Source organism: Protomyctophum parallelum, assembly GCF_964188405.1.
Source record: "Protomyctophum parallelum genome assembly, chromosome: 22".
NCBI lineage: Eukaryota > Metazoa > Chordata > Actinopteri > Myctophiformes > Myctophidae > Protomyctophum > Protomyctophum parallelum.
In genome coordinates, this window is record NC_139714.1 from 12,299,905 (window position 1) to 12,312,676 (window position 12,772).

The 12,772-nt window shown below is 44.8% G+C and overlaps 1 protein-coding gene across 1 annotated transcript in view; it reads left to right on the plus strand.

Moving 5' to 3' along the window:
• anks1b (ankyrin repeat and sterile alpha motif domain containing 1B) overlaps positions 1–12,772 on the plus strand; it is a 295,647-nt gene that overhangs the window by 88,456 nt on the left and 194,419 nt on the right. The window contains 2 exon segments of the mRNA XM_083758106.1: positions 9,260–9,412; positions 10,843–10,989. Of these exon segments, the coding sequence (XP_083614232.1) occupies positions 9,260–9,412; positions 10,843–10,989 (300 nt within the window).

Genomic DNA, 12,772 nt, shown 5'->3' on the forward strand with positions numbered 1-12,772 from the left:
TCGTTGTATTGTTGTTGGTGTGACTATACCACATTCTCATGGCAGACCCCTGAAGGGCATCTGTGTCATGTTTGGTGAGGATCGGAGTGAGCGTGTTCCTGAGGACCCCCGGTGGCTCATGGTGGATCACTGAACCGTGTGTTCATGTCAGGTTCGGCACAGACTGGAGCAACACTGTGCCTGTTGTGACACATTCTGATTGGCAGACCCCTGAACACTGCAGTTAGAACTGCAAGCTCACTCCCAGTCTTCTGCCGTACAGTCTGAAAACCCACCTCTTCAGGTTTCATCTTAGTCTGTAGCACTTGCACTAGCCTCATGGCTATAATATGTCATTTAGATGGCACATTATGTAGACACAGCATTCTATACAGTAGTTTCCCTGTACAGATATTCTACTGTTAGACAGATGTTACGCTCTTAGTTTACTTTGACCCTAGATGACTATTTCTACAGTATGTATTTGATGTATAGGCTATTACCTTGTGTTGAAGTATCGTCACCCCATCCAGGGACCCCCCCAGAAGCAAAGATATGAATTCAATATGTTCGCTGTAAAAGAAAATTCAAAAAATTGCAATCTTTCAAAAAATTAAAAATTAAATTGCAGCACTTGGTGCCGTGCTATGAGCTTGTAGATCTGCTATTTTTTCAACATCTCTAAAGTTTAAAATAATGGTTAAAGTGGTTAAAAGCTGAAGGTGACAGTGGTCACTGGAGCTGCCACCTGGGGTTTGTAGATCTCTGCCATATTAATAGAGTTATGAAGGATAGAGGGCGGACTGCCCCCCCCGCCCCCCCGCCCCCCCGCTATTCATTTCAATGGAAGTTGCTCAGTGGTGTTTTGAAGCACCCGGAAGAACGCTCTACTTACAACTTTTGGTTGGCGGAATTGCTAACGAGCTCTCAATGTTAGACGTCAGCTGTGTGGGGTTTCCTCGTGCTGAATGCACAAGGACCCACCTGCAGTCCCAGCATTGACCAGTAGGGCCGAGCGCTTCAACGTTGGCCAGCCGCTCTGGGAGCCTGATCGCCGCTGGGTAAACAACGACCCCTAGTGGTGGGACGGGTCACTTCATGCTGTCCTCCAGGAACAACCTACAGCACATAATACATGGAGGACATGTGTGGGAACCGGTGGAGGAGAACCCCTGTCTCTCTCTGCAGTCAGAGTGTGTGTGTGTGTGTGTGTGTGTGTGTGTGTGTGTGTGTGTGTGTGTGTGTGTGCGTGCGTGCGTGCGTGCGCGCGGGTGCGCGCACATCCCAGGAATGTTTTGCTTTCCACCAGCAGGACAGAAGGTTACACCATTCCATCTCACTCGCTCGCTCACTAACACACACACACACACACACACACACACACACACACACACACACACACACACACACACACACACACACACACACACACACACACACACACACAAACTCTCATCTCACTCTCTGGCTGTCTCTCTCTCTCTCTCTCTCTCTCTCTCTCCTAGCATTGGGGAGGGATGTCTTTTTGTTCACAGACTGAAACAGTGGCACATCTATTCATTCAGTGTTCAAGGTTAAGGGACTTATTTAATAGGTTGTCATTGGTGTCTATAGGGCTGGGGGAAGTATTCTCTAATGAACTGTTTGTGTTTGGGCCAAAATGTTCCTTCCGGAAAAAGATTGTACATACAGTACCATGATTAACTTTATTTCTGGCACAGCAAGAACTCTGAAAAACAAAACAGAGGGAACTGGGAACACAGACCCAGTACAAGTGCTTGAAGGACTGGTGGCAACACGCCTTAGTGTGGACTTTGCCCAGTGGACAATTTAGAGGCTTTTAGCCTTTTCTGCAGCAGGATGAGGCTTTTAGCCTTTTAGCCCTTTCTGCAGCAGGGAGACGTGCTGTGTGTGGTGCAGGATGAGGAATTGCGCCTTTCTTTTTGAAAAAGAGGTGTTGTTATCTTTATATCTTTATAGCCTTTTCATATGAGTACTGCATAAGTTAACTGCAACTGTGAAGTGACATAATGGTGCTTTTAACCCATTTAGGCCTGACGTTCAAAGATTTGTGCCGCATTTTTACGATAAAAAAGATCAGATCTACAAGCTTGTAGCGTGCCACTCGGTGGCGCGCTATGAGCTTGTAGATCAGCTATTTTTCAATAGCTAAAGTATAACATAATGCTTAGTTAAAACACCAAAAGGGGATCCCATCCAGAATTGGTTAAAGGTCAAAGGTATCTCTCTCTCTCCATCTCTCGATACACACCACCATGTAGCCAGATGAGATGAGATATTATAGGCTATAACTTTATTGATCCCACAGATCAATGGCATTTCACTGAGTAAACACAAATCTGTGCAGTGTGTGCAGTTCAGACGGCGAAGACCGTAGCACTCATACAATTACAGGTAATTACAGGGTAGTGCATGCACAACGTGTGCAGACGATACATGGGCTTGGGGGAGGGAAAGGGAGTCTTGTACTGGGTCTATTTCTATGCACTCTCAGAGTTACAGAACCGTAAGCGTGCATCTGGGTCCATTTCTGTGAACTCTCAGAGTTACAGAACCTTAAGCGTGCATTCGGTTCCATTTCTACACTTGAGTTGTAGAAATATTGAAATATTCATGAAGTGTTTCCTAAGGCGTTCAAGTCCATCCAAAACCTCGTTCACTTGAATGGAGTGTAAATGCTTCTGCAGCGGCCAGCAGGAGGGGAAGTAGCGACATCTGCTGGTTGGGCCACTAATGGGAACCGCAGGGAATGTCATTCTACCGTGCGCCCAAGCCTCAGTTTCAAGAGCTCATGCCTTGCCTGCATGCCTAGCTGTTCGCAGGCATGCAGCCATCTATCATTTAGCTGGGATCGGGGACCCCCTGCTGGAACCCCATCAAGGAACCCGGAACCCCGTGTTGTGAGATCCACGTGAACTAAACCATGGTGTGAAAGGTTCATCATGGGGTCACCCACTCACAGTCACTGGCTGCCGTGCATGTGTATACCTTGCATTGTGTGTATCTCTGTGCTTGCCAATGCGCACGCCCTCGCGTATGCGTCACCGGCACAAAGCGAAACCATATGTTTCCTCAAACCCGCTGCACCCTTACCCCCCCCCCCCCCCCCCACCCCCACCCCCTAATTCCCCTGCTGAAATGCTTCAGTGTGTGAAAGCGCCCTCCCTGAAAAGTCACGGCACTATTAATTATTATTAGCAGACAACCCCATGCAGGAAGAGGCTGTCTACTCTATGACATCAGCGGTCCGGACATTGCTTGGTGTCTGATGCTCCATGGTCAGCTGGACAGTCAACAGCGGGCCGGGCCTCCACCAATTAAAGACCCTATGAGACGATAGACGTCTCATCTCCATAATGTCAAAACATACAACAATGCTGCGTGGGTGTTTTTAAGCTGAGAGAGATGTCAATGTCAGTATTATGTGTACTGTAGGACGTGTGCACAACATTGATACAATAAACACTAAGATAACTAAGCGGTTTCGGACGTTATCTCCGTATTTAATGTCCGTCATCAGCCGTTATCAACACCATTCAATGGAATGGTATTTTAATGGGCCTACTTTTGTAATTTTACTCAAGTACATTTTGAATTCCAGACTTTTATGTCTATATTGCAGTATTTATACTTTTACTTGAGTACTTTTTCCACCACTGAATTTACTGCCTATGCCTATTGATGTAGCATTAGTTAGCTGGAAGCTCAATCAGCAACAATGGACTGAGCGCTGAATGCTATCAGGAAGCTGTCACAGCAAGCTGGGTAATGGGAATATATCACCTTCTTTGAGGACGCAGAGGAGGACGGATTCTATCTCTCCTCTCCTCTCCTCTCCTCTCCTCTCCTCTCCTCTCCTCTCCTCTCCTCTCCTCTCCTCTCCTCTCCTCTCCTCTCCTCTCCTCTCCTCTCCTCTCCTCTCCTCTGTGCCTGTCTCGTTGACTCTCTTCTGTGCTTAAGTCTCTCTCTCTCTCTCTCTCTCTCTCTCTCTCTCTCTCTCTCTCTCTCTCTCTCTCTCTCTCTGGCCATGCGAACATCATGTTGTGTTGCAATGACGGGGGTGAATTGTCTGTTAAAAGGCTCCAGATGGACCAGAGCTATTACAGCGGTGTCCATCACCACACTTATCACTGCGTGATGTGTGTGTGTGTGTGTGCACTTGTGTGTGCGCATGTCGGTGGGTGTGTGGGCGCGCAGCCGCGCATGCATGGCACAGAGCAGGAATATAATAATGCACCATGGAGAGAAGACAATACACATCAGAGTGCACGTGCACGTCCGTGTCTCTCTCTGTGTGTGCGTGTGCCCTAGACGACGAGCACTGTTTGTGTTTAATAAATCTCTTTTCCATTGTTGTGTTCTGAGCCACGACAGACTAGCAGGCTATTTAATGTCATTGTTGAGCGGTGCCTCCGTTCCATTACGCAGCTATGTGTGTGTGTGTGTGTGTGTGTACAGTAGCCTATGTATGTATGTCCGAGCACAGAAAGCTACAACACGGTCATTTCTTGACTGTTTCGGACGTGGGGCGGCTCGCAGGAACTCGCGATGTGTGTGTGTGTCTGTGTATGTGTGTCTGTGTATGTGTGTGTGCGTGTGTATGTTTTGTGTGGGATCTGTTTTTTAATTTTTTCCTAGCTCTGCTGTAGATGCAATATCTTTCCATCTCTCACTGTGGAGAGGGGAGAGGAAGTCAATTAGAGAGGGAGAGAGGGAGAGAGAGAGAGAGAGAGAGAGAGAGAGAGAGAGACTGTGGTAGAAATGACTGTTTCCTCCTCTCCTGTCCTAACAGGAGAGTTTCCACTATGTATATTGTGTCGTTGTTATACACACAAACACCTGATGGTGTATGCGGCGTGTGAGTTTATATTGTCATTGTGTGTGTTTTGTGTGCATGCACACACAGTCACACAGACCGACACACACACACACACACACACACACACACACACACAGGCACGGACTGTAAGCCCACTCACAAATATAGACCTACTGTACACAAACACACGCACACACGCTTTCTCCCTGCAGCGTATTGTATTTCCCAGCATGGCTATCCATCATGGTTCTTCTCCTCCGGTCAGTGCGTTCCTCTCTCTCTCTCTCTCTCACACCTGTTTTCCAGTCATTACTGGGAGCGCTTTGACCATTATTTTAACCTTTAGCTATAGGCCTATTGGAAAATAGCAGATCTACAAGCTCATAGCGTGGCACCGGGTGCCGCGCTCAGAGCTTGTAGATCTCCTATTATCTATACATCTTTGAATATATATTCTTTCACAGCAAACTTTTTTTTAACCTACATCTTTGCTTCTGAGGGTAATCCCTGGAACCAAATATTTTCAGATGGTGGCCAAATGCATATAATTGTGGGGGTCCTTGACCTGGAAAAGATTGAGCACCACTCAAATAGCAATTTTCTGTTTTAGTAGAAATGTGTAGAATGACGGATCCGACATACAGTAGTAACTTCATTCTGGGGGATCGTGAGGTGTTTTTGGAGATATGATCCTTCCATCTGAAAATGTTTTTCAAAATGTTTTTCAAAATAGTAAAGCATGCCTGAAAAGTTAGTCATAAGGGGTAAGGTGATGTGCAAGATAGGGTCCTAAGACATGGGATACGAGTCTTGTCTACTGTACAGTCTATCAATATATATCTGAAGTGTGTGTTTGGTCCGACGTACTGAGTCCGACACCCCACCCAAAACCCAAGCCTGAATCTAACCTCACAGGAAGCCACAGGTTAGTTTTAACCTGCCACGGGTTAGTTGTAACCCGCCACGTCGGGAGCCACGGCGTTGTCAGACTAATGCCTGTCGGACTGTTAGTATGTCTAACCAACGTATGCACCCCACAATGAGTCATTTGAATGCTCGTCTGTACTTAGACTACTTAAATCTGTACTGTAGCCATATATACTTTGTTGACCGCAGACCCCTACTTGTCCCAGATGTGGTTAAATGACATTTGGAACCATTTCCTGGATGATCGTGACTTTCTGCTGTATATCAGCAGGACAGTCAATGCGTCAGGGTGGCTTAGTGCTTACAGACAGACGTTCCTGTAACTTAATGACCCCGACAACAGACACGACTCGTCCATCAAAACATAGCGCTTCCTGCATGGTTCGACTGCCGTATCACAGAGCAGCAGCACATTGATGTCCTTGTTGTTCAGTCATTTTAAGTTGATCGTAATGTATAAACACTCTCTGCTTAATGCCTGTAATGTAGAATGTATAATTACTATACATTATTACATCATCAAACATTCAAACTATAATTCAGTCAATGTCTGGCTGTCTGAATGTCTGTCAGTCTGTCTGTCAGAAACACTGTCATAGCTCCACACTGCCTGCACCAAATCACTCCCACTTTTCACACATCATTGACCATAACAATATGAAGCCCCTTTTCCCATTTAACAAATGACAAATGACAAATTACTTTTAGTGAATTAAAACGCCGACTTAAACGCGCAACCTCGCACCCTCACACACCTCCGCCCCTTAACGACACCTGCATCACAGGCCACCGTTCTCACTGTTACCCCTCTAGCTACCGCCGCAACACAACAAACAGTGCCCTATACAATTTGGCGGCCACAACAAACAGTGGCGGCTGGCCTATACAATTTGGCGGCGCGCACACACACATACACATAGGCACACACACACCTACCGCCGCAACACAACAACAGTGGCATACAGTACACTGTACACAGGCAGCACAACACGCTTTCTTTCACCCGACGAATTTTGCAACGCACGCGGGCGTGGGTCACACACCGACGGAGCCGTGGGTCATACGTAAACAATTCCATCCAGGCAGCTACTTTCGCAACGCACATGTGTGTGTACCTTGGCCACGCGCGTGTGTGTGTGTGTGTGTCTTGCTACTTTCGCAATATCTCACAACGGGTAAGGACTAGTTATTATAAATGTAGCCAGATAATATGAGCTGAGCTATATAGAAATCTGATGCAGGTCATTTAGTAAACATGAGCTATAGGTCAGTGGTTCCCAAAGTGGGGTCCGGACCGTCCGGGGACCCCCAGGGGTCCTTGAGGGAGTTCCAGGGGGTCCCCAGCTAAATGATAGTTTGGAACCAAATGGACCTGTGACTCTGAGTGTAATGTACAAGTGCAAGTACATTTGTACACTCTCAGAGTTAAATTATCATTGATTTTACAATATAAATTGGGGTCCCAGAGATAAAAATGCCATTAAAAGGGTGTCCGTAGCCTATTGCATAACAAACTGGGTGTCCTTGAAATGAAAATGGTTGAGAATCACTACTAGATCCCTAAACATCTTCTCTTTTGGGGGTCCTTGGCATATCTTTTGGGGGTCCAATTAGTGTCAATTTGGGGATCGTTGACATGAAAACGTTTGTGCGTGCGCGTGTGTGACTGACCACAGAGGAACATCAGGGGGTGGTAGAGGGCTGTTGGGGCATTCTCTCAGCATGATCTTGGAGACTGTTCACTAGACTTTTGGTGAAGTGATTAAGAAATATATTTATATATTTTTTTTCCTGAGACTAATTGGGTCTCATGGTCAAAATAAGAACATTATAAGATAGATATAATTTGTAATAAAAAAATCTAAACGTTTCCACGGTCAAGAACAAGTCTTGCCACGGATGGCCCAATATGGACATATCGATGACGCAGGCCTGCTCACGTCTTCTGAATCAATGAATGGACTCACAAACGAGAGAGGAGGAGGGAGAGAAGCAGGGAGGGAGTGTCGGGAAAGCCCTACCGGCCATGTTGGCTACAGACAGACAGGAAGCAATATATTTTAACCCCTGACAAGACCCCACAAATGTGGACACGGTTATGGAATGTAAACGACCTGCCATCATCATGATGTATGAACCCGAGACCAAAGAGTTCTCCTCTGCTTTGGATATACTGTAGGAATTAGTCCATTCCGGAACGGGGGAGGAGAACCCCTTTTGGTGTTTTTAAGTATTATGTTCTACTTTAGCTATTATAAAAATTGCAGATCTACAAGCACTATGAGCTTGTAGATCTGCTGTTTTTTGAAACATCGTGAAAATGTGGTTTGAATATTATTTCAGAGCGAACGTTTTTAACTCAAATATCTGCTTCTGTAGGGGGGGGGGGGGGTCCCTGGAACAACATTTTTTCAGATGGGGTCGGCGGCCAAATACAGATAATTCTGGGGCTCCTTGACATGAACTAGTTTGAGCATGTTGTAGAATCTCGTTTCAGGTCTAAATGGGTTAATACACAATCGCTTTTTTTTTTTCTTCTTTTTTTTTTACACCTACCATCGACACCTATCATGTTTTGGCGAAGCATGCAAATTGCATGGTGGCCTCCAGCTAAATGTTGGACAGTTAATAACCATATGGCAACCATGTGGCAACTAGAAAATACGGGGAAGCAGCTTTTTGCTTCTACGGGCCGTCGGCATGGAACAAGCTCCCACTGTACATTCGTCAGGCAGCCTCTGTAGACATTTTTAAAGCTCAGCTCAAGACCCACCTCTACAACATTGCTTTTAAGTGATTTTTTTCCGTTTTTGTTATTCATGTACTCACTGTATTGTATTACTGCTTGTTTTTTATTGTCGTTTTTTAATGTTGTTGCCCTGCTTTATCTGTTCTTATCTTTGTACCACTGCCTTCTCCTGATTTGACACTGCGCTATTGTCCTATTGTTTTAAACTGCATGCCTGTTTTAATGCTGTTTTGTTTTGCTTTTGTTTTTATTATTTCTTCTGCTCTGTAAAGCACTTGGAGCTACATTTATGTATGAAAGGTGCTATATAAATAAAGTTTATTATTATTATTATTATTATTATATGGACCCTTATAGATCTTTGACTCTCAAGAGTTACATTATTATTAAAATCGTCTCATATAAGCATTGTGGTCCAAAAATAAACAAACTGTCTCTGCGATATTGTCGGGAAGGTGTCTCTATCAGTCAGTCTCACATTATGTGAGAGTCTGTTTCTAGCGAAAATTTTACTATTTCAGCAGCAGTAACATTAGCGTTTTCTCTCAGTCAGTTGATTCTTCATATCCATATGAGTGAAACGGCCGGAATGACATGTTTATTTTACAAACACAGTTCTTATATGAGGCGATCTAAAAGATCCCCCTATGGGGATTATAATACAAAAACAAAAGTACACGAACCCGTGGACTTGGCGCACCCTCTAGCGACATTGACGTCAGACTTCGGGTGCTCTATGATAACAGTGTGTTTCCCACCTACAGAACCACGAGAGGGAGACGGCGCTGCACTGCGCGGCACAGTACGGACACTCTGACGTGGTGTCGGTGCTGCTTCAGGAGCTGACCGACCCCACCATGAGGAACAGCCGCCAGGAGACACCACTGGACCTGGCTGCACTGTACGGACGCCTGCAGGTCAGGAGAGTGTACCGCACGCACGCACACACACACACACCCGCTTATGGACAGCTAGCATCATCATAAACATACATGGGCGACCGGCGGCCCGGGAGCCACATGCGGCCCCCACCTTCGTGTAATGCGTCCCGCAGGTTATAACATCAGCAGAATATTGATATACGGTCAGATGGGTTTGTCCGCATGCATTCTGTATAATTCTCAGATCATGTTAGGATCAATCAATCGATTGTATGTTAACCCATTTTGACCTGAGATCAGATTCTAAAAAATTCTTCTACATCCTGACAGTTTTCTGAAAAAGCTATGTTTCTATGTCAGTCGTTCTTCGATTTTTCAAAAATAGCAGACCTACAAGCTCGTATGAGCTTGTAGATCTGCTATTTTTCAACAGCTAAACACCAAAAGGGATTCCCGCCCCAAAATGGGTTAAATGGACATGGTATACTTTAAGCTTCTATGTATTGGTATCGCAATGATTTTTTTTATTCTTATATAAATGTTACATTTTCATTAAAATATTATTAATAATAAGCAAAGTCCTCACGGCACGTTGAGAACCAGTGTGCTAACATACATAAGGAAACACATGGAGAGGTGTACATTTGAACAGGGCTCTCTCACAATAATACGAGAGAACGATGTTGTACTGTATCTCTCAATGGGACTCGCCTGCATAAATAAACACGGTCAAATAAATAAATAAAACATGCAGGCACGCATCTGGAAATCACATGGTGGTATTGACTGCTGCTGTGTGTTCATTAAAAGTAAAGAAGAATGCATGCTCTTTTCTCTATAGTTATAGACTGCTGTTCATTAAAAGTAAAGAAGTTCATAAGAAACTGTACTCAAGAGAGTGTGGATGTTCCTTTTTTCATTGTATCGTCAAGAATCTGCACCCAGCTGCAGAGTCTACACTCCAAGACTCGGCCCCCTCACAAGAATGCAAAAACAAACCAGTTGCATTCAGTAGAAGTCTGAATTTGAATGAATAATTCATGCACAGTCTCTCTCTCTCTCTCTCTCTCTCTCTCTCTCTCTCTCTCTCTCCCTCTCATAATAATACTAATAACGAGAGGCAATTCATATGGAGGAAAACATCACTGTGGGTGGGCCGGTGGCCAGTTGTGAATGTTTGGAATACACAAACGTGCACACACACACACACACACACACACACACGCACGCACACACACACACACACACACACACACACACACACACACACACACACACACACACACACACACACACACACACACACACACACACACACACACACACACACACACACACACACACACACACACACACACACATATCCTTGGGGGAGGCAGTACACACACACACACACGGGGGTGAATGTAATGCACAATCTACATAAATGCACCGTTTACCATTAATTTCCTCTTTTTCCCCTGCAGGTGGTGCGCATGCTGGTGAGCGCCCACCCCAACCTCATGACCACCAGCCACACGCGGCGACACACCCCGCTGCACCTGGCGGCGCGCAATGGACACCACGCCACTGTACAGACGCTACTGGACGCCGGCATGGACGTCAACTGTCTGGTAAGACGCCCGCCATGTTCTCCCAGTGGCTTCAGCCTCTGTGTCTTCTTTGAAAGATGTAAAAGGCTCTGTTCTTGCCTGCGTAATGAACAACAGGCTAAAGCCTCGAGTTGTAACAAAGCATTTCATTCCGATGGATGTTTTCAACAGTAACTGAGACGGTGTGAGGTGTGTGTGTGTGTGGGGCGGGGGGACGACGACGACGACGATGACATTAGGGCTGGGTGCAATAACCGCAATACCGTCATACCGCCGGTATGTAACGCATATCGTGGTATCGGGTTCATTACCGCGGGGGGGGGGTTATGAAATGATTTTTTTTTTTTTTTAATGAAATGAAAAGTGTATCATAATAAACAGTGACACTCAGTCAGTCTAATCATGCCAGCAACACAACAACACCAGAGGGAGTTCAAAAAAACATGTGCAACCCAGATTCGGCACAAACAAGGATTGATTGATTGATTAAAATATTTATTAACAGTTTGCAGAATTACACTACATTTCAAGCACAACTCAATACAAAGACTGTTAACTGTGAGTGGACACTTGTTTACAAGAGGGTCCACCTAAATTAATTTCACTCCTATGCCACAAAAATGTGGAACGCCCTACCAACTGTCATTAAGATGTAAATCCCTTTCCAACCCCTTTCCCCCCTCACTGTATACGTTTTCCCCCTTTTTACCTCCTTTATGATGATTTCCTGTTTTTGGCTTTATAGAAGTGCATAGTGTACAAAATGATATGATGAATTGAAAATGGTGGACCCTCTTGTAAACAAGTGTAATGCTTTATGGCAGGGGTATTCAATTAGATTAGGCCTCCTATGTGACACAGACTGAGTAGAAAAAAACGTGCCATTTTATCATGATTATTAGTGAGGACCTATTATATGAAGATAGGTTCAAAAGTGGTCCTTTAATGATTAACGTCATTATGGTAATCTCACAATTAATATTGCACACACCATACCTGTAACTTAACCGTGGTAATAAAAATCCCATACCGCCCCAGCCCTAGACGACATGTGTATCATGTTTTACATTGAATCGATGCAGTGATTTTTACTTAATTTATTCAAGGAGAGGTTATGGGAGGCAGAGGTAGTGCTGAAGTGTCCTTGAGCAAGACTCTGAACCCCTAATTGCCTTACGTGGATTCCTCCGCTATCGGTGTATGAATTGGTGAGTGAATGGACAATGGGTGAATGTCATGCACAATCTATGTAAAGGTGTTTACATGCTGTGTGAATGAATGGGTGAATGTAACGCAGAATCTATGAAAAGTGCCTTGGATAAAAGCATCATTTACCATTTTACCATTTAGCGGTACAGAGAGAGTAGACTAGAGTTTCTGTCCATTTCCACGTCCAATCATGACTGGGTCGCTAAGAAGCAGTGTTGCTTTTGACAGTCTTCTGAATAGTTTATTTCGTTTTGGTCACATTTTAGTGACCTGGAATGCTTTAGTGTTAGTCTAGTTTTAGTCGACTAAATGTCATGCGATTTTAGTCGACTAAATCTACAGTTGTTTTTTTTGTCGATTAAAATGCACTTTGCGGGTCTTGATGCCGTCGTAATGCTCACACAACGCGTCGGCACGTTGTGAGCTTGTAGATCTGTTATTTTCAGCATGCAACCAAGTGTAAAATGACTTATACTGGATTTATTGTCCACTACACTGCTAGGAAGCAGGCAAGCAGCCAATCATCACTAAAGTGGCCACCAAACTCGTCCTTACGGTCGTCAGTAGTAGTGGTGGGTGCAAATGTAGTCCAGGT